Source organism: Triturus cristatus, chromosome 12 (assembly GCF_964204655.1).
Source record: "Triturus cristatus chromosome 12, aTriCri1.1, whole genome shotgun sequence".
NCBI classification, from domain to species: Eukaryota; Metazoa; Chordata; class Amphibia; order Caudata; family Salamandridae; genus Triturus; species Triturus cristatus.
In genome coordinates, this window is record NC_140595.1 from 21,405,625 (window position 1) to 21,429,570 (window position 23,946).

The 23,946-nt window shown below is 47.2% G+C and overlaps 1 protein-coding gene across 1 annotated transcript in view; it reads left to right on the forward strand.

The window, feature by feature from the left end:
• The window catches only part of LOC146772237 (occludin-like), a 78,742-nt gene that overhangs the window by 23,369 nt on the left and 31,427 nt on the right, over positions 1–23,946 (forward strand). The window contains exons 3-4 of the mRNA XM_085636984.1: positions 2,723–2,786; positions 3,370–3,477. Coding sequence (XP_085493110.1) covers positions 2,723–2,786; positions 3,370–3,477 — 172 coding nt within the window. The remainder of the gene's footprint in view (positions 1–2,722; positions 2,787–3,369; positions 3,478–23,946) is intronic.

Here is a 23,946-nt window from a genome sequence, read left to right on the forward strand (position 1 = left end):
GTGGCCGGGTATATGAGAGATAGAGATGCTCCGCTGAAAGTTAGATGGCCGGTGATATGAGAGATAGAGATGGTCCGCTGAAGGTTAGCTGGCCAGTGATATGAGAGATAGAGATGCTCCGCCGGAGGTTAGGTGGCCGGTGATATGAGAGATAGAGATGCTCCGCTGAAAGTTAGGTGGGTGGTGATATAAGAGATAGAGATGCTCCGCTGAAGGTTAGGTGGCCCGTGATATGAGAGATAGTGTCCGCTGAAGGTTATGTGACCGGTGATATGAGAGATATAGATGCTCCGCTGAAGGTTAGGTGGCCGGTAATATGAGAGATAGAGATGCTCTGCTGAAGGTCAGGTGGCCGGCGATATGAGAGATAGAGATGATCCGTTGAAGGTTAGGTGGCCGGTAATATGAGAGATAACTGTGATATGAGAGATGGAGATGCTCCGCTGAAGGTCAAGTGGCCGGTGATATGAGAGATAACTGTGATATGAGAGATGGAGATGCTCCGCTGAAGGTCAGGTGGCCAGTGATATGAGAGATAGTGTCCGCTGAAGGTTATGTGGCCGGTGATATGAGAGATATAGATGCTCCGCTGATGGTAAGGTGGCCGGTAATATGAGAGATAGAGATGCTCTGCTGAAGGTCAGGTGGCCGGTAATATGAGAGATAGAGATGCTCCGCTGAAGGTTAAGTGGCCGGTAATATGAGAGATAGAGATGCTCCGTTGAAGGTTAGGTGGCCGGTAATATGAGAGATAGAGATGCTCCGCTGAAGGTTAAGTGGCCGGTAATATGAGAGATAGAGATGCTCCGTTGAAGGCTAGGTGGCTGGTGATATGAGAGATAGAGATGCTCCGCTGAAGGTTAAGTGGCCGGTGATATGAGAGATAGAGATGCTCTGCTGAAGGTCAGGTGGCCGGTGATATGAGAGGTAGAGATGCTCCGTTGAAGGTTAGGTGGCCGGTAATATGAGAGATAACTGTGATATGAGAGATGGAGATGCTCCGCTGAAGGTCAGGTGGCCGGTGATATGAGAGATAACTGTGATATGAGAGATGGAGATGCTCCGCTGAAGGTCAGGTGGCCAGTGATATGAGAGATAACTGTGATATGAGAGATGGAGATGCTCTGCTGAAGGTTAGGTGGCCGGTGATATGAGAGATAACTGTGATATGAGAGATGGAGATGCTCCGCTGAAGGTCAGGTGGCCGGTGATATGAGAGATAACTGTGATATGAGAGATGGAGATGCTCCGTTGAAGGTTAGGTGGCCGGTAATATGAGAGATAGAGATGCTCTGCTGAAGGTTAGGTGGCCGGTGATATGAGAGATAGAGATGCTCTGCTGAAGGTTAGGTGGCCGGTGATATGAGAGATAACTGTGATATGGGGGATAGAGATGCTCCACTGAAGGTCAGGTGGCCGGTGATATGGGGGATAGAGATGCTCCACTGAAGGTCAGGTGGCCGGTGATATGGGGGATAGAGATGCTCCGCTGAAGGTCAGGTGGCCGGTGATATGAGAGATAGAGATGCTCCACTGAAGGTTAGGTGGCCAGTGATATGAGAATTAGGGACGCTCCGTTGAAGGTTAGGTGGCCGGTGATATGAGAGATAGAGATGCTCCGCTGAAGGTCAGGTGGCCGGTTATATGAGAGATAGAGATGCTCCGTTGAAGGTCAGGTGGACGGTGATATGAGAATTAGGAACGCTCCGTTGAAGGTTAGGTGGCCAGTGATATGAGAGATAGAGATGCTCCGTTGAAGGTTAGGTGGCGGGTGATATGAGAGATAGCGATGCTCCGTTGAAGGTTAGGTGGCCAGTGAAGCCCAAGGTTTGAAGATTCATCGAAGTTCCCGAGTCAAGTGACTGGGCAGATAGGTAAACTCTGTTGAAATAAATGAGACCAGTGTTGAGACCAGAGTAGTGTATTCTACTTGGTTGGTAATGAAGGAGCGAGGGACAGTCCAGTGGATCTTTCTGATCAGTTACTTGGGAAGCCTTTTCGTCACGTTGTTGCACAGGAGCAAAAATAACGGTGGACTCACTTTGTAACCTTTCAAAGTCTGTGATGGCAGTGAGGAACGAGCTTCTACTGAAGAGTATTAGGTAATTCTTGAAAAACTGTAGCATCCACATCCTCCTTCTGTACCCCACGTTCCTCTCCCAGCAGAAGCCTGAATCGCGGTGAGATTTCCCGCAAAGTAGCTCCATGAAATCCCAGAAGAAGAAACACAAAAGAATTAACCCCCCTTCTCGGTTCTCATCCATGTGCGCGGGTCAGGCGTCTATACTGGCTTGTTGGAAGGAACGCATTCTGGATCTTTTATTTGCTGAGGTAAACTATCTCGGCAGAGGCTGAACCTTTTATGTTTATTTTTTGCAGTTTTAGATAGCACAAACTTGGTTCAAAGGCATTGGAGCAATTACATCACACAAGGCCGGATCGTTCTTCTGTTTTTAAGGCACGAGGAGAGCACGCGATCTGCTCAGACTCGCAGGATGTTGAGCCGACGGCCAGACATGAACCTGGTTCCCTAGTTAGAAAGTCATGCCACATCCCTCCCTTTCAGGCCTTTGCATCTGATTGCAAGGCAGGGACTGACCAACCAGGAACCGCCAGGGTTATAGCGAAGTGGCAGAATACAGCATTAGTAAGATCTAGATTTGCAGGAGTAGAACCCAAAGCTTAATGATCAACCACTGCAAGCAATATTTTTTATTTACAGATCACAGCCCAGAAAAAGGAAACACATGACCGGTAGAGGCCAGATACTACTGGACCACTGTCAGGTTGATATCTCGGTGTTTATCACACTACATACAATGCTTACCAAATGTTCCTAAAATAGCAACTTGTTGGGTAATCTGTGCAGTGATATCGCTCAACAAACCTATATCGAGTCACCTTAAAAATGGCTGGAAGGTAGCTATGATGGTTTGGGATAACTCCCTGTCAGATAATGGTCCAACTGCCACGATGGTAGTTGACCTGCAAAGGACCTTGGGACAACACATGGAAACACAACTCAATTGCCATCTTGCAAGCGGACCTGCCACGTGCTCCCAGAAAATGGAAACCCTTCCAGTCAACATAGCCATGGAGGCACGGACTGCGGGCCCTACGCTTCCTAACACTGCAGCGTGTACATCAATTGTACCTTTACACATTGAATCTTCCAGTTCCCTTGCACACATTTACAACTTTTTAGGCACAGAGAGATTCAGTCGCCTGCCCTGAACCCTACGACTTTCAGAAAGGGCCCATGCTGGGATTAGCACCCAGCTCCCTTGCTTGCTACGTCTGGATCTTAAAAGAATTAGATCATATCTCCCTTTTGATGTTTGAAGAATCATATTTTTTTTTATCACACAGGAAGATGCAATGTGCACAGAGCAAGAAAGCATCTTCGGCACTGTGCCCATCTTGAGGCGCAAACCGAGATCAAATCTTTTAATCCAGGATGTAACACCTGGGATGGAAGTGAGAGGATTGTTGGCGAGAGGATGGTGGTGCTGTGATGGGGGTAAGAAATGATCTTTAGGGGCCACCAGGTTACCCATCTAATTCATTCTTCATTCATTCTGCAAGCCGCAGACCCTTCTTCTGGAACTCTAAAGTGGGAACAAATCAGGGATGCAAAGTTCTTCCTTCTCATTGTAATCCATCGAATTCCCTTAGACTTGTCTTCGCTAAGCTTGCACTCCCTCCTGGATTGTCCCTTACAGATGCATTTTTCGACGCCTATGGTACTCACACCTTTATTCACTGACTCATTCCTGCCTGCTCCTAGCAGCCCCTGATCAGATCAGCCCATTAAAGAGGGGTCTAAGGACCACTATGCTACGACTACTATTTAATAGGCATACTCACTGAGGCTACATTCCAGTCCATCAAGTTTTTGCTTACTGCTCCACTACAGACAGGGACTTACATATCCAAACCAGTCCTGGCTCCAGCCCAGTAAGGACAGTGCAGACTGAACTGCTAGGCAGCATCTCCTGTGGAAAGTAACTCATGAAACCCTGGATGTTCTCGTTAGGACAGTGCAGACTGAACTGCTAGGCAGCATCTCCTGTGGAAAGTAACTCATGCAACCCCGGATGTTCTCTTGGGGACAGTGCAGACTGAACTGCTAGGCAGCATCTCCTATGGAAGGTGACTCATGCAACCCCAGATGTTCTCGTAAGGACAGTGCGGACTGAACTGCTATGCAGCATCGCCTGTGTAAGGTACTCGTTCAACCCCGGATGATCTCTTAAGGACAATCCAGACTGAACTGCTAGGCAGCATCGCCTTTGGAAGGTAACTCACTCAACCCCAGAAATTCTTGGTCCTGTACCTCAATAGTGAGGTGCATCTTGAGTTCTGTGAATACAGACCTCTGATCTGAGCATGCCTATCATAGTCAGAGTTCCCAGAGGGGATGAAGAAAAGGTGATTGAAGGAATTCAAAAATATCAGCCCCTGGTGTTATTTTTGGTCTGCATTCTAGCCCATATTTTTGTTTAATCTGCCACTGTAGACAGGAACCAGGCATCTGCAAACCAGTTTTGGTTCTGCCCCAATATTGAGAGACTAAACCAAACTGCTGAGGGCTTACCCTCTGCAAGAGCAGAAGGAACTCAGATCTAGTTTTTGTGTGTCTCTATGTATTGGCATAAGCCCCCATGTAATTACAAGTGGCAAAGATTAATTCAAGCATTCCTCCTTCTTTGTTTCCCCCCCCCAAGTAACCAGTCTAATGAGAGCCCAGCTCTGGAGTAAGCTGACAGCAGTCCTTGTGGCTGACACCGCAAAGGCCCCGTGCAGCGCTTCTGCAATGCAGAGACTCCACATCAGGGGACCCAGAGACTAGGACTGCAGACACTCAGTACCCAAAAGTGCCTGCCCATTTAAAGCCCTGGCACCTGGTCTGGTGCAGGTCCCTCACAAACAGAGCCCGGTTTAGTAGTGCTTCAGGAGTGCCAGGCAGTGTGGGACTGGGGCAGAAAATGGGCTCAGACGCCAAAATAAAAGTGTCCCCCATTTGCGAATCAGATAGTTAAACAAGCACTTGCAACGCCATTAGTGAAAATGTGAGCTATTGGTGTTGCAAATGCTAATGTTTTTTTCGTTAAAATGTATACCAGCGGTAGCATAAGAAAAGAAATTCCTCTAATGAAGGGAAGGGTGCAATACCAAAGGCGGTACCAGCCTGTGGTACTGCATCCTTTCCTTAAGTCCTAATATAGGAATTCCATTACCCAGTGGCTTAAGGAACGAGCGCAAACATTTCTTCCTTCACTAGTAGAATTTCTTTTCTTATTGCAAAGGCTACAAAAGCCTAAAAAAAATGCATGCATATGCTAGGTGTCTCTGTGCTAGCTACATTTTCACTTCAGTATTTTTCACTTTAATTCAAGGGAGCTAAACACAGGGAGAATATTAAATATTAAACCTTTTGCGCCATTAGCCAAATATTTTGTGTGTCTAAATTTGCATCTGCGGCCAGGGCTTTAAGTGGGCTCGATCTCAGACCCTGCAGTATTTTAGAACAGACACTGAAATGGGTCCATATCGGGCTGTCTCCCGACATAATTAATCTGGCACTAATCCGCAAAATAACAGTACCTGCTGGGTGCCGCCAATCCCCCGCTGTGTTCTCTGGGCCCAGGCTGAACATCGACAGCTCTGAGCAAGAGAGAGGAGTCGCCCGCGGCCTCCAGAGAGCAGTTTGCATCGGACTTGCGAGAGCCGCTGGAGGCGCGGTCCTGAGAAGGAGACGGGGCGTGGCCCACGCAAAGTAGTCTATTGGGAATTGGGAGGCTGCGAGCACACGGCCTGATAGCAGGTGACTCTCCCCGGTGCCCCCTGCCCTCCGAGTGGTGACCGAAGGACGTGGCCGACTAACGCCGTGAGCGGATATGGAGGAGAGAAGGTGGGAGATGGAGCCCAGCTATTGAGGGACAATTCCCGGGACAAAGAATATAAAATCGCTGGAGGGCAAAGGTTTCTCCAGGGACTTGGAGAGGTGGTGTGAGGAGCCTGAGATCCTGGAAGGGAGTCCTGACCCCGAAACGCACACCCTGGAACCTGCTGCTGTTTTCTGTGTGGAGCCTGAGTGACTCTGTGGGGATAGAACTGAGCCAGTAAATAGCAGAGATCCCAGAAACAACCCTGTGTTGGGCGAGGAGCAGACCTTAAAGTCCATACCTGAATTCAGCATGTCTCGAAGAGACAGCGCAAGCGCTGCCTAGGCGAGACCTAAAAAGTGGCCCACAATTACAAATTTTGCAGTTTTGAACTTGTAAAGACATGTTGCATCGATGTTTTGCTAGGTATGGTAGACTGCGTGAATTTGTGCTTGCCACAGGCAATGTTTGTGGGCATATAAGGGAAATCAACGATAAAAACATGCCCATGAGACTATGAAACAGGCCCACAGACCTCCAAAAAAACAGCCCACACACTGACCTTTCAGACCAGCCCCTCGGGCATTGCGTGTTAGCCCAGTAGGCCAGTCCGACCCTGGTGCCAGGGGTGGTTTATGGCCTCCCACATTACTTCTTACTGATCGATTTGTTTCTTACATTGTCTTTGTTGCTCTGAAGTTGCTGAAATGAGGCATAATGGTGCTATACAAAACCTATGCACCTTATCAGACCAGCATTTATAGAAGTTGTTTTACCGAGTCAAGGGTGGGGTGCAATCACTGTTAACTGTCATATCTTGGCCGGATATCTAGTTGCAGGCAGGTGGTTACACTGAGGAGAAGCTACATTTTGACGAACAAAAAAAGTCTGGTGAAGTCTGAAAACTTTGCCCGCCTTCACAAAAGGTGAGGTTTGTCAGCTTCGAACACTCTAACAACTGTGTCTATGACATGAGGGTGACTTGTCAGCCAAGGCCTTTTAGTAATTCAGCCAACAGTACTGAGCATTCTGGGACTTGAAGGCGCATTCTTACAATGGGGAACGTGAAAACGTACAGCAGTGGAGGGAGATCATGAGGAAATTAGACCTTCACAAAAGTCTTGGGTGTGGGGGGGGTGCAGGTACATGCCCCACTCCATCTAAGCTATACCTGCCTTTTAGAGACACCTCCATCCTGCCTGAAAAATACCCCCATTTCTCTGTGGCACAGACTCCCTTGGCCAGTCAAATATTTCATGTGAGATGGCCTGAGAGCTGACGCCTTTCCCTGGCCCCTACAGAAGAGAGTCCCAAGGATTAATTGGCATGGAGACCGCCCCTCCCACCATCTTCCCCTAGATCAGAGGCATGGTGAGGGGGGTATGCTGAGCTAGCAGCCTCACTAAGCTCCTGTGCCACTGGTGGAAACATGAAAATGAACAGCACGAAGTGCACGTGTAAAAGTCCCTGAGCTGACAGTGGACATCTCATCCGCCCTCATCGATACCCTGCCCCGTCTCGTGCTTACTCCATCCACCCCGTCCCTCATCGATACCCTGCTCCGTCTCATGCTTACTCCATCCACCCCCTTCCTCATCGATACCCTGCCCCGTCTCATGCTTACTCCATCCACCCCCTCCCTCATCTTTACCCTGTCCCGTCTCGTTCGTACTCCATCTACCCCCTCCCTCATCGATACCCTGCCCCGTCTCAAGCTTACTCCATCCACCCCCTCCCTCATCAATACCCTGCCCTGTCTCGTGCTTACTCCATCCACCCCCTCCCTCATCTATACCCTGCCCGTCTTGTGCTTACTCCATCCACCCCTCCCTCATGAATACCCTGCCCTGTCTCATGCTTACTCCATCCATCCCCTCCCTCATCTATACCCTGACCCGTCTTACTCCATCCCCTTCTTCCCTCATCAATACTTTGCCCCGTCTCGTTCTTACTCCATCCCCTTCTTCCCTCATCAATACTGTGCCCAGTATCGTTCTTACTCCATCCACTTCTTCCCTCATTGATACCTTGCCCCGCCTCATGCTTACTCCATCCACCCCCTCCCTCATCGATACCCTGCCCCGCCTCATGCTTACTCCATCCCAGGGCACAAGTCCTAAAAAAAGATGTTGGGGGGACTAACCAGGTTAGGCAGTATGCAAGTGAAATCATGATGCGCTCCATCACAGTGCATGATGTCACAATGCGTGACATTGCACGTGATATCAGAGGAAGTGACCTCACTGGAAGTGACATCACAAGAAGTGACATCAGATATTAAGACCTCACACATATCTTTATCAGGTATATCATGAGTACATTGAAGCGTACATTGAAGCGCATTATGATATTCAACAAATGAGATTTGGTGTTCAGGTTGTACCAAAAAAGTGTCTCAATCCCTATGCAAAATCTGGGCCTCAACTAATACATACATTTTTTAAAACCCTGCCACAAAGAAATTGGCAACAAGGAGAAGCATGGCAGTAGATCTGTTATGCTTAATTGGTTGCAAATTCTACATTTTAAAATATTTGATTGGGTTAAGGCATCTGCTGTGAAGGTGGCCAGTAAATCTCAGGGAAGAGTAATAATGGTGAGATAACTCTGATGGTTAACGCACGTGCTGGAGAGATCTGTGTTTTGTAAAGTCCCAGATTTGAATCAAAGTACTAAAGAAGGTAAATGTGTCTCCTGCAAAGCACATCATCTAGCACCAGATGACAGATTTTTATTTTATGTAGACAGTAAAGTGGGTTGCTGGTTTTAAAGTAGAGATCCTTTTGTTACCTGCAGCTCATAAATTGGTATCTTTGTAAAAGACCACAGTGAGGAAAGAAGGACATGTGACTCCTACACCTTGTAACCCTCACTGTCTCATGTAACTCATCTTGTACATTGATTTTCTCATGTACATGATTTATTGTCTATGCATAATGTGTATGTTACGTAAAGAGCTCTGACACCCTGCATTGGGTTGCATAGCACTATAAAAGAAATAAAAAAATGTGCTATTGAAATTGTTATTTGAGTAAATACTGAGACAGACAAACATACCCAACATTCTCACTGGGCATGCATCTCTTATATACAGGGAATGCACAAAGGCAAAATGATGCCTCTCCTAAGTGCCTGTGAAGAGATAACAAGCTGTGTGCCTTTGTTTCCCCTCCCTTACATTCACATTCAAGTGTGAGGTTCCTGGCTGCCTCCCAGGGGCGTAAAACAGCCCCCCCCCCCCAGCACCCCGCAGTGCAGGGGGGCCAAGCTCCAGGGGGTCACCTCAGCACAGCACTTCAGCAAGAGAGCTCCTGAGGAAGTCCGGAGGGGGCCCCTCCACGTACCTTGCAGGGGCCCCCCTCAATTATTGTTAAGCCACTGCCGCCTCCAGTCAGGATATTCAAACAAAAGAAAGCCTGATGGCCGCTTAAGTTCAGCCCGGCTGAAGGTGAAAAGAAAATCTCCCTCACTGCCTGTACATTGCTGCTGGGAAGGAATCGAAAGCAGACAATGTACAGGCGCTGCTGAACGTGTCCAGGTATCTGAAAATTACACCGGGACAAGTTCAGCATATTTCTGAGGGGTCCAACTTCTTGGCAGGGGGGGAGGGGGCGTCCACCCTGTGAAAAGAGTGGGTGGACGCCGTGTACGTGCGTGTACCCCTGACTTGTGCCCTGCTCCATCCACCCCCTCCCTCATCGATACCCTGCCCCGTCTCGTGCTTACTCCACCCAACACCTTCCTCATGGATACCCTTTCCCATTTTTTGCTTACTCCATCCACCTCCTCCCTCATTGATACTCTGCCCCATCTCGTGCTTACTCAACCCAACTCCTCCCTCGTCGATACCCTGCCCCGTCTCGTGCTTACTCCATCCACCCCCTCTCTCATCGATACTCTGGCCCGTCACAGGTTTACCCCATCGCCTTATGCCCCACTCTCTTTCATCGATTCTACCTCACCTTTCCTCCCTGTGCTCCATGGCCTCTTGTTTTTTCTCCCTCCTCTTCCCTCCCTCGCACTCTCTCCCTTCCACTCTGTGATCCCTCACCCGTCTCTGCAGTTTCTGCTCCCTCCCCTCTCACTCTTCTCTCTCTTTGCCCTTCTGCCTGGCCATCCTCTCTCACACCTGTCTCTGCAGTTTCTGCTCCCTCCCCTCTCACTCTTTTCTCCCTTAGCCCCTCTGCCTGTCCATCCTCTACCACACCCTCTTTCACTATCTCCTCACTCGCTCTCCTCCATCTCTCTTCCCTCGCCCGCCCCCTCTCACTGCTCAGGTTTTCCTGGCGGCCCCAGCCCTCCTCATCGTTATCTCCTTTACCTCTTCGTTTCTCTTGTACCAGAGTTACTTCAGCTCGGCAATGGCTCCTTTTATGGGCCTGTTTTTATAGATTTACAATTATTGTCCCAAGTTTATACGTTTACATTCGATGATCACGTTTCACAAGGTGACAGGTGGCGTCACCGGGTGGCACACGCCAGTCTGCATAGTATGTCATCTTCAGTGTTCCCTGTCGGATTCGGCCGGGTGCCCCTGTCCATCCCCCATACCCTCTTATCTACGGGGCCCAGTACATGGGCTTGCTGTGTTATGCTGAAGACACTTCTAAAGTACCATCTGCTGGTCTGCTGCCCAAAAGAATGTCCTGGCCGGCTGGCCCTGATCCTAGAATGACCGGGAAGGACGCTGCAGACGCCTGCAATCATCAGGAAAGATGTGTTTTGACGTTTTCCTGACGTTCACATGGTCTGGCCTTGTCTCCGAGGAAGAGTATTCCATTGTGTGGCTGCTAGGACCCCGGGCCAGCGACCTCCGCCTCGCAGACTCACCCAGCATGAGAGGATGAAGGCAGAGATCAGCTTATGATGGAGAGAGAGCTTGGTCTGAAGGGGGCTGGAGCCAGCACGGCGAACCAACCGGAGGGCGCGGCAGAGAGACTGAAGCAACAACACTGACAGTGTTAGTTGGCGTCTTCATGGGGAAATGTGCGTCCTACCGTCCAGCCCAAAGATTACCTATAGCCAATTAGGAATCAGCTGGATTAGCGCTCATAATTCTTAGATTAACCGAGCTACAGTTCGTGGAACTAATCCGATCCCGACATTATTGTGGCCGGGAAGACACGTTTACGAGATATGAGAGGCAAACGAGGGCTATCTTTCTTTAAAATTTGCACCATAAAAACCGAAAACATGACCTTATGAACCGGTAAATCGAATGTGAGAGATCTGACCAGTCAGACACCTAAACTTCTTGTAGTGAGCCATCCAGCCACTGCAATATAATGTATAATCCCAGTGGCGGCTGGTGACATTTGAAAGTGGTACGGCGTACACGTTGTGTCTGAGTGAACTATGGCGAGCGAGCGTAGAAAGTGACCTGGACTTGCACCGCTCATGGTTGAAGGGAATAACAAAATGTACATCTGACATTAACCGTGCTAAGATAACATTGCTCATTTTCCCCACGGGCTGCTTAATGCTGGATAAACTAGAGTCAAATCACAATTATCATCATGTAAGCCCTGGAGTGCAATAATTTGCTAGGATGCACAGAAATGCTTTTTAGTACGCATCCTTGAGGCCTGCCCTTACATATAGGGTTGGTGAAAACGATTTGGCAGGGAAAGCGCACTATGGATTTATGGCACTCTCTTCCCAGTACCACAAGCCTGATCCCTCACAAGCATGCTAGTCCTTTTTTCACCTCCTCAGAGCCCAGGTGTGTTCTCTTCACACCTTCTTGTGATTTCTCTCTCTGAACGCAGCTACCCCACACTCCTTTCCATCGTCTTGATTTCTGTCTCCAAACTCTGCTTGCCCTTTGATCTACAAAGATCCTTCTCTGTCTTGGTCCTCTACATCTCTCTATTCTGCTCCGCCTCGCTTCTCTCGGTGATGCTATCCCTCGGCCCCTTCTGTAGCTCAAAAGTACCTATCCATTTCATCAATTTGATACGGATGAAAGTCTGAGTCAACCCATCATCATTTAAATCTGGGTCGTTCAATTCAGGCCCAAGACTCTGCAGTGCTCAAGCAACCAAGTGAGTTATGTCATCGACGGTCATGTTTCTGTGCATCTATTACTTAGTCATTTCGTTTCACTATGTAAAGTAAAGCCTCTTGGTAAGCACCATCTGTAAGAGGTCTGATGGTATTATTTGCATTTTCACGGATGTAAAACACACACTCTGTGGCTAAAACGTTCTAGCAAGTTAATGTACACTCTCTCGCTTTTAACTGCCTATTTCTTTGCCAGAAATTGCACAACTCACATTTTTTCTTACAAATGACATTCTCAGTCCCGTGATTCATATCGTCTTTCCTGCTAACAAAGGTACTCAGATGATTAGTGCGCCTACTTCGCAAATCTGTGCCCAACCTACGGGTCAAAAGCTGTGACCTTGGATTTCACAGCGGGTCAATCATTGTAAACATCCTTACAATCATTTTGCTAACAGCAGAAAAGGGGCAAGTGCTCTGTTTGCATCAGAGATCCCTCCATTCCATATATGCCTTATGAAAACTGCACTTTTGAAATCGAGTCTCTCGCAGGGCTGTGTAGACTAGCGCATACATGGCAGGATAATAAGAATGTGCTTCTGGTGCTAACATTAGGAAGAGGGAGGTCGGAAGAGTTTCAGTACAAGTTGTTGCAGTCTAAACTAAATAAATTCAAATATAGTACACCGTTTTTACCGCCAAAAGCTCCAATGCCCTGGGTCCATGCTTTTGGTCCATCGTACCGGGTCTGTGATCCAGTAATCTGCCAGCTTCAACGTACATGGTATTTTTGGCTTAGATTCTCATCTAAAAATATATATTTACGTACAGTTTGCCCGATACAGTCTGTGTTTTTCCACTAATAAACCTGCAGCAGTGATGCTCTTTTATATTAATGTGCTAAGTAATAACAGCACTGAGGGAGTTTGCCAACACACAACATTCCTGTGCAAGAGCACGCTGCAGGCGCAAGGGCGCGCTAGAGGTAGTTACTACTGCCAGGAGTAGGCTCACATCGCGAAAAGTCAGTCACTTAGTATTACAATCCTGAGCCTTGTTAAGTTATTTGAACATACTCTTTTTTTAAGACATTTTAGAGTCTCAAAATATCCAGAATCTGCCAATGTTTTTTGTGCATACATCCACCATGTTTTGAGAATTCCACCAACTGTCTCACAGCTTACAGACAAACATAACCTCCTTCCCCCGCACTAACACTGTACCCTGATGGTGTTGCATAACCCAACACGTATTGAACAAACACAGTAATGCATCGCAAGTCGCAACCAAATGGTGTCCTCTGAAGTAGCCCACGTCTTCTACAAATATTCTACTTACTCCACGACTTCTACAAATATTCAGCATAAAACACACAAAAAATCAACTCTTTATGCTGCGACTGCGAGGAAATATGCTGACACCCTGATCCAACCTTGCCTCATGTGAATATTGAAAGCAAAATCGCTGGCGTGACTGCTAATGCGCTCTTGATCAACGAGCGTCTGTGTCCATAAATCTGAATCATGATTCCATCTAGAGACAGTCGCGGCTCGTGTCGTGTGGGGGGGGGTCGCGCGGGGGTGGTTTTTTAAAAATAAAATCCTACCTGTCCTGAGCAGCTCCGGGTCCGCGCCGCCTCGCCTCAGGTCCGTTACTTCTGGCGCCGCCGCCTACACACTCACTCACTGGAACAGGCGCAGCCCATCTGACCCCTCTCAGCCAATCCTGGTGCTGGAGCAGCACCAGGATTGGCTTAGAGCAGGCTTACGCTCCGCCCGCCAACCTATTAGGGGACAGAGGTTTGAGCCTTGGCTCAACCCTCGCTCTCCTAATGGGCATGCGCCAGACTTCGGAAACACTAGTGCGCATGACTGGGCACGGTGCAAAAATCGCCCTCCATCCCCACTCATGCGCACTTGTGTGCTGCTGGCTGCCTGTCAGTCAACATGACACCAGACCGCTCACCCCTTCAGACTCTGAAGGGGGTGGGCGGTCCAACGTCATACTGACTGACAGTTCTCCCTCAGCGTCTCTGAACTTAAGTAAACTGAGAATTTACTTAAGTTCAGAGACGCCGAGGAAGCCCCAACGCCCCCAATGGACGGACCGCCACTGTATAATCCACCTCAGCCCTCCGGCCCGGCGCAGACCGGAGGCTATAAAAACAAGCATTGGCATAGCCAATAGGTCTCGCTTTTGGGACCTTATAAGTGTTTAGGTATGCAGCACAGTATCCTTGATGCAACAACATCAACTGTTGCATGGCTAAACACTTATAAGGTCCCAAAGGCGCAAGCTATTGTCTATGCCAATGCTTGTTTTCTGTACCACAGAAGCATCAACTAAAGTCACATTAGCCTTCTGTTATGCATGCAAAACTCTTCAATGTTTCAAGTGTTTGCATGAATGAACTAATAGATATGCAACAATAAATAACCTTTTATTTTTGTATAATATTCCTAGAATAGGTACGTGCATATTTCATGTTTTACAGTGTCTGACAAATCTGTGGGGGCTCGGCGTCCTGCGGAGTCTAAAGAGGGCCTTATGTCACAGTGGCGCCACTGGTCTGTTACCAGCTTACGCAAAGTTCCTAAACTAGTGTATAAATGAAATGCTAGGGGTCTTGCACACATTTAAAGATTATATGCAAAGAAGTAAGCGGATACCCTCGCACAATCGGTGCAGAAAAACAAAAGCTCGTTATTCTTTTACAGCCTGGGGCTGGTACATTTTAGGAGTGTAAAATGTTTTCCCGACAACCGAAGGTCCAAAAAGGGAGAAATAGCACCCAATTTTAAACAAATGTATGGCTCAGTTAGTAATGATCCAACACAGCAAATTAAGGCTTTAGGATTTCAATGAAAACGTATGTGCCTCAGAAGGAGACTTAGATGAGCATGCAATGAATAATTTCCCCCCAAAGCAGTTGTAAATTGGCCTTAAAAGCATATTTCGTGTTATTGTGTGCACAGACATAGCATAGACTCGAGGGCTGTCGTAAAAGTCAGTGTTCCATTGATGTACAAGATCCTCCTTGTCACTCAGTAACTTTAGAAACAAGCAAAAGTGCACCAGGGCCAGCGCAACCACCATCTGTTTCCAATTAACGTGACCGGTCGCAATAATTGGAAACAGATGGCGCTACTGCTTGCTCCCGAGCACCCTAGGCCATGGGACGGAGAAGGCGGGACATACACCTGCCTTGGGCACAGCATAGTACTTATGCCTTAAAATAGGGCAACCTGCATCCTTAACAACACATGTACAATGCACCCACAATCAAAAAACATATGCAGCACACCATCACCCCACAGCACTCCATCAAACAACCCCAAAAAGTGCCTCTTTATGGCACCTTTCAAAATGTGAGTGGTGTAAGTAAGCCTCTGTCGCGTGATCCTGTCGTTGATGCAGAACAACAACACATCTGAGGCATTATTTTGCGGCCAAAATTATTTTCAACCACTTCAAAAGCCTTCACCGCCCACCCGTCGAGGGAAAAGGAAGCAATGCACCTCATACACAGAGCTCACGTGGTCCCTGCACAAGGCCCGCGGTTATGGCGGCAGCCACGTGCCAGGGTGAGGGCCGCCGCTGTGACAGACTCGTTGGTCTTCCCTCAAGTGAACCACGCCTAGGGCCTGGCCTATTTATTCATACTGCTACGCTAGAGTAGCGTACGTTGGAGCAGCCCACTCCGCTTCCAGGGGGGGACAACACAGCTACATGACCAAGATCTTCTCCACTTCCTGAGGTAACATGGTTGCGTCCACTGTGCACTACACTACAAGTATCAACAGTATATCTCCACATGGAGAGGTTTGTGCTTTGCATAGTGAGGTCTGTGCAGCACATCAGCCTTACACTTGGCATTGTGTGCTTTATTGTTGAAGGGTGACTTGCCTCCTTCATATATAGTTGGTTGCCCCATCTCCCAACATTCAGCTATTGTGTGGCTGAGGAGCATGGTGTTTTGGGAAGGTCCGTTGTCCTGTTTTGCGCTGCCTTGGTGGTAGTAGGGGGGGTGGTGCGGGGTGGGGGAGGTTCTGGTGGTGGTGGCGCTGGGTGTTGTGGTCTTGTTACGTGTCAGACCTGCATGATCAGTAGCTCTATCACGTGTTGGTCTTTAGATGTGGCTGTGAGTTGGGTCCAATTCACGGAGTAGATAGTCGACCTCCTTACACCAGTTAAAGGTTGATGTTAATTTGTTACTGCTAACTCGGCTTATCGCCTGCTTTTTGGATCACATTGCAGATTTGGCTGGTCGTTGAAAATATGGGGAAGTGGTGTTTTCGTGTTTTTTTTGCACGGGAACGCCTACTTTGCATTTCATTAGCGTTAGTTGTGGCTCTCGTTTGTGGTGATTTTGTTGGCGTAAGGTATCGATGGAAGAGTGGTGAGATTTGCAGTTTTCACCAAGTTGAGAATGGGTTGATAATTAAAAAATACAGAAAAAAAGATAGGTTTAATGAACATTATAATTAGAAATTAGCATTTAAAAAACCTTTGAAATTCACAGAAAAAACCATAGGTTTCAGGCACGTTATAGTTAGAAATTAGCATTTAAAAAACCTTAGAAATTCACAGAAAAAACCATAGGTTTCAGGCACGTTATAGTTAGAAATTAGCTTTTAAAAAGCCTTTGAAATTCACTGAAAAAACCATTGGTTTCAGGGATGTTATAGTTAGTTGGACATTTGACTCATATAAAACAGGGAAATTCCCCTGTTATAGTTAGTTGAGCTAACTATAACTCGCGCCCCCGCAATGCACGGCTGATGACGTCACATATTACATCATTCATGACATGGTCAGTGACATCACTGATGACATCTCAAATGACATCACTGATGACATCATCCAAGTCAATATCTGATGCACCTTATCAGACCCTAATATAACACTTGATACACCCACTCTAAAATACAGACTATAATATTTGAAACCATGAACACACCAATATCAGTTAGTACATATCCACTCACTAATTCCTAGGTCTACACACACATACATTCATTCACCCATACAGTCACTCATACATACAGTCAGCCATCAATACAGCATTATCATATCCAGTCACATATCTATACAGACACTCACACACCGCCTCTCATTCATAGAATTATTCACACACCTCGTCAGTAATGGAAATAATCAATCACACTTTAATTTACTCACCTGTACAGTTATACACACCCCACGTCACTTATTTAAACATATCCTAACACATACTTAGACTCTAATACAATAACTAATACAAGCAAACACTAATCCATACAGGCACTCTCACAATCACTCACTCTCACATATAGTCATTTATACAGTCCAACACTCATATATACTGCCTTTCACATATGGAGTTACTCACACATGTACCACTGAGGCATCACCAAGACACTCATACACACACTCACTAAGCCATACAGCCCTTCACAGATACAGACATGAACACATATACCCAGTGAATTATCCACTCACACATCTATGCACAGTAACACCCCCCACCCACCTACACAGACACTCAGGCACCCATACAGGCACTCAGACAAGCAATCAATAGCTCATATAGATCCTCATTTAGTTGCTAACCAAACCATGGAACTGCTTACACACCAACTGACAACCTAAACTGTGTGAATGTCTGTATCAGTCGCTAACACATGAATTAAGACACAATTAATCACTCACTTATACAGTCAGTCACACACCTACTTAATCATCCATCCTGACTCTTATACACCCATTCATTCTTCAATACACCTTGGCATATATATATAAAACATATTTACACTTTATAGAAACACACATTCACTGGATGATGTCATCAGTGATGTCATCAGTGATGTCATTTGAGATGTCATCAGTGATGTCATCAGTGATATCACTGACCATGTCATGAATGATGTAATATGTGACGTCATCAGCAGTGCATTGCAGTGGCGCGAGTTATATAGTTAGCTCAACTAACTATAACAGGGGAATTTCTCTGGTTTGATATGAGTCAAATGTCCAACTAACTATAACATCCCTGAAACCTATGGTTTTTCAGTGAATATATATATATATATATATATATATATATATATATATATATAAGAACAATGTCCTGACCCTCCAATGCCACGGAGGGAATGTAGAGCAGTACAGACCACACTCATGTTGTTACCCAGAGATTTGGACACAGACGGTTTCAAAGTGCCATTTTAATCGTCATATTGAATTAGACAAGTGTCCGCCTCAAAATATATACATATATCCTATGATGGCTAAAAAATGACTTATGTACTTTGCATTTTCCTTTAGTACACCACCAATAAGACTCAAATATTTCTAATGTCAGAAAGTGAGTGCATAAGGTTTAAAAACACAGCCTTTATTGAAGGGAAAAACTGCAAGGGAAAGCAAGTACATTGTTAGCCAATAGGCTGCATTGGAAACACATAATAAATGAAAACGGGCACCGTGCTTTTAAGACCCCTCTAACCTCCTGCATCCCATCATGCCTCAGGGGTGACAGTTAGGTCAGTTCTTTTTTATGGAGGCTTGAAGAACAGAACACAGAGTATGAACTTCTGTATGACCGTGTCAGCCGGGGAGGAGTGCAGGTTGCTTAGGACTTTGAGGATTTCCCTGGAAGAGAACTAGGAATACAGGTAAGTAGCAAGCCCATCCCACACCTCTGCGAACGAATCAAGAGGAATAAAAAAAACTGTGAAATAAATTCCTCAAGGAGGCCTGCCCTATTTAGGAGTCTGCTCTAATGTCTTTATCAAGACAGTAGTGTCTTGTGAATGTATGTATGGATCTCCAAGTGGCTGCTTTGCAGATCTCGGAGATGGGAATGTTTCCCAGTAGGTCTACAGTGGCCGCTTTGTCCCTTGTAGAATGGGCTTTGGGCCTGGCAGGCAAATGCTTGTTGGCCAACTGACAGGATAACAGGATACAGGAAATTATCCATCTCGAAATGGACTGCCTAGAGGAGGCGAAGTCTGACCGCATAGGACCATAATTACAAAATAGATTGCTTTTGTCTTGTTCCGGTAAAACTTTAAAACCCTTTTAAGATCTGGGGAGTGCAAAGCCCGTGCTGCTGGTGTGGAAGGGTTTAGAAAGAACGTAGCGGAGAGATTGTCTGATTGACTACTTACGTTACTCTCAGAACCTACAGAGGTTAGCTGCGGAGTGCCCCAGGGCTCCTCCTTGAGCCCCAACCTCTTCAATGTCTACATGCCTCGCTGCCATCGTCAGGGACTACGACTCAACATTGTCTCCTACGCCAACAACATCCAGCTGACCCTCTCCCTTACCAACGAACCCACAGCCACCAAAATCAACTTCCACAGCGGGATGAAGGCCGTTGCCACCTGGATGAAAGATAGCTGCCTCAAGCACAACTACGACAAGACTGAAGTACTCAGCCTGGGACCCACCGCGTCAGCCTGGGAGGACTACTGGTGGACTGCCGCACCGGGAAACCCCCACCCCCACGGACCATGTACGTAACCTCTGCATCATACCGGACTACTCGCTCACAATGAACCACCAAATCAACACTGTATCCTCATCTTGCTTCCACACGCTCCGCCTGCTTCGAAAGACATTCAGATGGATCCCCACAGAATCCAGAAAGACGGCCACCCACACACTCATCACCAGCAGACTCGACTACGGCAACTCATTAGGAAACTACAGAACATTCAAAACGCCTCAGCCAGACTGGTCGTCAACATTGCCTGCCGCAGCCACATCGTCTAACACCTTTGAGAACCCCACTGGCTTCCAGTCAACAAAAGAGTCCCCTTTAAGCTCCTCATGCATGGCTACACAGCTCTCCACGATGCAAGATCTGCATATCTGAACAACCGCCTCTCATTCCACGTACACCCCAGACACCTTTGCTTCGTCCTCCTGGCCCTGGCCATCGTCCCTCGGATCCACAAGTTCAAAACTGGAGGAGATCCTTCTTCCACCTCGCCGCCAAAACCTGGAACACCCTGGCTCTCCACCTCAAGCAATCCCCGTTACCGTCCCAATTGAGGAAGGATCTCAAGACCTAGCTCTTCGATTGAACCCATGTGCCCAGACGGATTAGCAGCGCCCCAAACCCCCCCAGCGCCTTAAGACCCTCACAAGAGATATACAAACCCCTGATTGAATGATGTGGAAATTAGAAACCACCTTGCACAGAAAACTGGGATGAGTTCCCATCACCACCCTGTTATGGAATACTGTGTATGGCTCTTTGGCACAGAGAGCTTGTATTTTGCTCACTCTGCGAGCTGAAGTTATCGCCACTAGAAAAGCAGACTTCCATTTAAGCTTGCTTTATGGATAAGTTCCCAAACAGGGGACTAATGAGTTTGGATACAACCAGATTCAATTCCCAAGCAGCAGAGGGAGAACGTACAGGTGGAAACACCTTCTTTAATCCCTGTAAGAAATCCTTCACCACTGGTATTCAACAAAATGACAGTTGAGAAGGAGTCTTCCTATAAGCCATGATGGCTGCAAGATGCACCTTAATAGATGAAAACTGTAGACCTGATTTTGCTAAATGCAGAAGGTACGATAGTATAACATCTTCCTGACCCCAGCGAGGGGAGGTTGGGTGGACATTCTTCACGCCTTGCTTGTACAGGAGAACCGGACTGCATTAAAGCCTCCTGTGTGGTCATTCGACCAGGTGGAGAAGATCCGGGTACCACCACCGGTAAGGCCACTCTGGAGCAATTAGGATCATTCTGGTCCTCTAGCGATGCAGTTTGTCGATGACCACTGGAATCAGGGGAATTGGAGGAAACACATATAGAAAGGTCCCGGACCAGTCTATCAGAAGGGCATTCCCCTTTGTCCTTGGTCGGTAGAACCTGGATGCAAAATCTAGCCATTTTTTGTTGTTTGCGCCCGCAAACAGGTCTATCTGTGGTTGCCCCCATTCTCTGAAAACATCTCTATGACGTTGTCATGCAGCACCCAGTTGAGTGGTTCTGTGAAGTGTCGGCTTAAGAGAGTCCACTTGTGAGTTCTGGACTCCTGGCAGGTGAATCGCTGAGATGGTTAAGGCCCTCACTAGGAGCCAGTGCCATATTGTTTGCGCATCTAGAGATAGAGGATGAGACCGGGTTCCTCCTTGTTTGTTCAAACATTACATTGTGGTACTTTTGTATCCTTTGGACCAGAAGCGAGTTGCTTTGAATGGACGGGTAAGAGGACTTGAGGGCTAGATGGACTGCCTGCAGTTTCAGCATATTGATACGGGACCACAGTCCTTGTTTCTGTAGGGTGCCCATGTGAGCACCCCATCCCTGGAGAGAAGCGTCCGTTATGAGCATTTCAATAAGAGTATTGTGATGGAAGAGGACACCAATGAGAAGGTTCCATCAGTGAGACCACCATGGTATGGATACTTTTGCACACTGAGATAGCGTGATCTTGCTGTCCCAGGGATCCATGAATTGGTTCCACTGATCTTCCAGATTCTGTTGTAATGGTCTCATGCATTATCTGGCATTGGGAACTAGAAAGATGCATGACGCCATTGAACCCAGAAGAGACGCTACCTGTCTGGCTGAGAGGCATGGATTGTGCAATAGTTTAGCACACTTTTGGGCTATGGATGACAGTCTCTCCTCCGAAGGATACACTTTGGTGTCCAGAGTCACACTGAGGTAGTGGAGCCTTTGGATTGGCATCTGGATGGACTTTTGGATGTTGATGTGGAGACCTAAAGATTGAAGGGTCTCTGCTCAGGTGTGATAGTGTTCCTTTGCTTGCTGTGGAGAGGAGCTCTTTACCAGCCAGTCGTCCAAGTATGGGTATACGAACATTTGTTTGCACCGCAAGGCTGCTGCTACAACGGCCATGTACTTTGTAAATGCACGTGGAGCAGACTTGAGGCTGAAAGGTAAGACTTTGTACTGGTAATGTTTTAACGCCTCTTTGAAACGCAGGAACTTTTGATGCTTTCTGGCTATTGGTACATGAAAGTAGGCATCCTGAAGTTCGATGGAACACATCCAGTCCCCTTGATGGAGCTGGGGGTAAATCTGGTGGAGAGCTAACATTCTAAATTTCTCCTTGCGGATCGCTTTGGTTAGGAGACACACGTCTAAAATGTGTCTGAATTCTGTAATTGGACCTTTTTTCCTTACAAGGAAATATCGAGAGTAGACCCCCTCCTTTACTGCATCTTTACTAAGGAGAGTGGAGACTTCGTCTTGTAGAAGTTACGACTGGTGACAAGCGGCTTTTGACGGTGGAACAGCCGGGGGAGGGTACTGAAAACAAAGTGAGTACACAGTTGGTGCAGTATTTAAGACCAATGTGTCACTGGTGATGTTGCACCACTCTTGGAGATATCTTGAAATACTTCCTCCCACCGGAGTGGGAAACAGAGACAGGGGAAGCAGCAACTCATTGCTTTGTTGGAGTTTTGGAGGAAGTTGCTGGTTGATGATGGGCGACGGGGCTGGTATTGGGCTTAGACTATTGGTGATGATGCCGCGGCAGCCATTGAGGGGTTTGAACCCTCAGATGATAGGGTTGACAATCATAGTGCCTGTACTTTCAATGTAAATCTTAAGATTTTCCAGGCCTACGACTTTCAGAGTGTCCATTTCAGACTTCATTTTCACCATATCAGTGTCTGTGTGTGCCCTCAAAGAATGAACTGCCAGTAAAAGGCAGGTTCAGTATGCGCTGTTAAGCCTCTCTGGCTTAAGAGATGTTAGGTGTAGCCATGATGAACACCTGGCGCACACCCAATGTTAGTATCCGTGCGCTGTGAGATTTGCGCCATCCGCGCTAATCATCTGGTTGGCTACCAAGCCACCTTCTTGTTGGACCTCCTTTAAGACTTGCCTACCCTCTTTGGGAAGTTTTTCTGTGAATTTGTACAGGGAAGCCCAGAGGGACTTGTCGTAACATCCCAATAAAGCTACAGCACTGGACATTTTCAGAAATTCATCTGATGTGCCACACATCTTCCTCCCCAATGAATCAAAGTATTTTCTATCTTTGACTGGAGGGACAGACGATGATGCTGCCACTGAATGGGTTTTCTTTGCAGCAGCGATAATGACCGATCGAACGGTGGTTGGGGTGAGGAAAATGTCCATCACTGGCTGGAGAAGATCTGGGACTAAAGGTAGCAGTGGGCGTGAGGATGTCCTATAACATAAAGTCTCGAAGATGACTGAAGAAGTTATGTGAGGTGCAGGAATGTCAATGTTGAGCTTTAGGTAGCTCCTCTCACTAATACCTCATTGAAGGTAAATAGGTCATCCCACAGGGATATTCTCACAGGTGGAGTATCTGTGAGCGTTGGAGAATAATCCCTCTTTGAAGAATGCGTTGAAGTAAATCACATAGGGGATCTAGATTGTTGATGTCTGCGGACAGGCGTAGCAGATCTTGGACGAGTCCGATGCTGAACTCTACGGTGCGACCTGGTTCTGGTCTTAGGAGTCGTTTCCGCAGGCAACCTGCACAATGGAGATCTGCTAACCGAGCTAGAGAAATCTTGGCCCGACTGTGTGGACCCTGAGATGGAGACCTTGTTGGAGAGAAAGTCCTCGAGTATTGCGAACCTGGACTCTCCGGGACGGGTCAGTTGCGAACACTCTCCAGCCATCTCAACGAAAGATTAATAGAAGCCTCTGAGGTGTGATGCGCTCTGTTGTTTCCGTCCAAGGAATTTCCTGTGGCGACAGGAGCATCTCTCCTGCATTTGCCATGACCTATGGATTTGGGCCTTGACTTCTCCCCCAGCGATGAAGATCGGGTGGAGGATGTATGCATCATGTTGAATGGGGGACGTGTGCTGCCGCCTATAGAGACCCCTAAGTTGAATGTCTCACTTAAGTAGAAGACTGAGAGGTATGCCTCAATGTAGAGCACTGTTTTGTTGACACTAACGGAGGAGTAGGCCGTGACTTTGAACATGGTCTTGTTGACACCGGCATAGGAGCATGCCTCAACACCTAACATTGTACTGTCAACGCTGGCGTATGTCTGGATGTCAAATGTTGTCTAGATGAAGCTGACGGAGGAG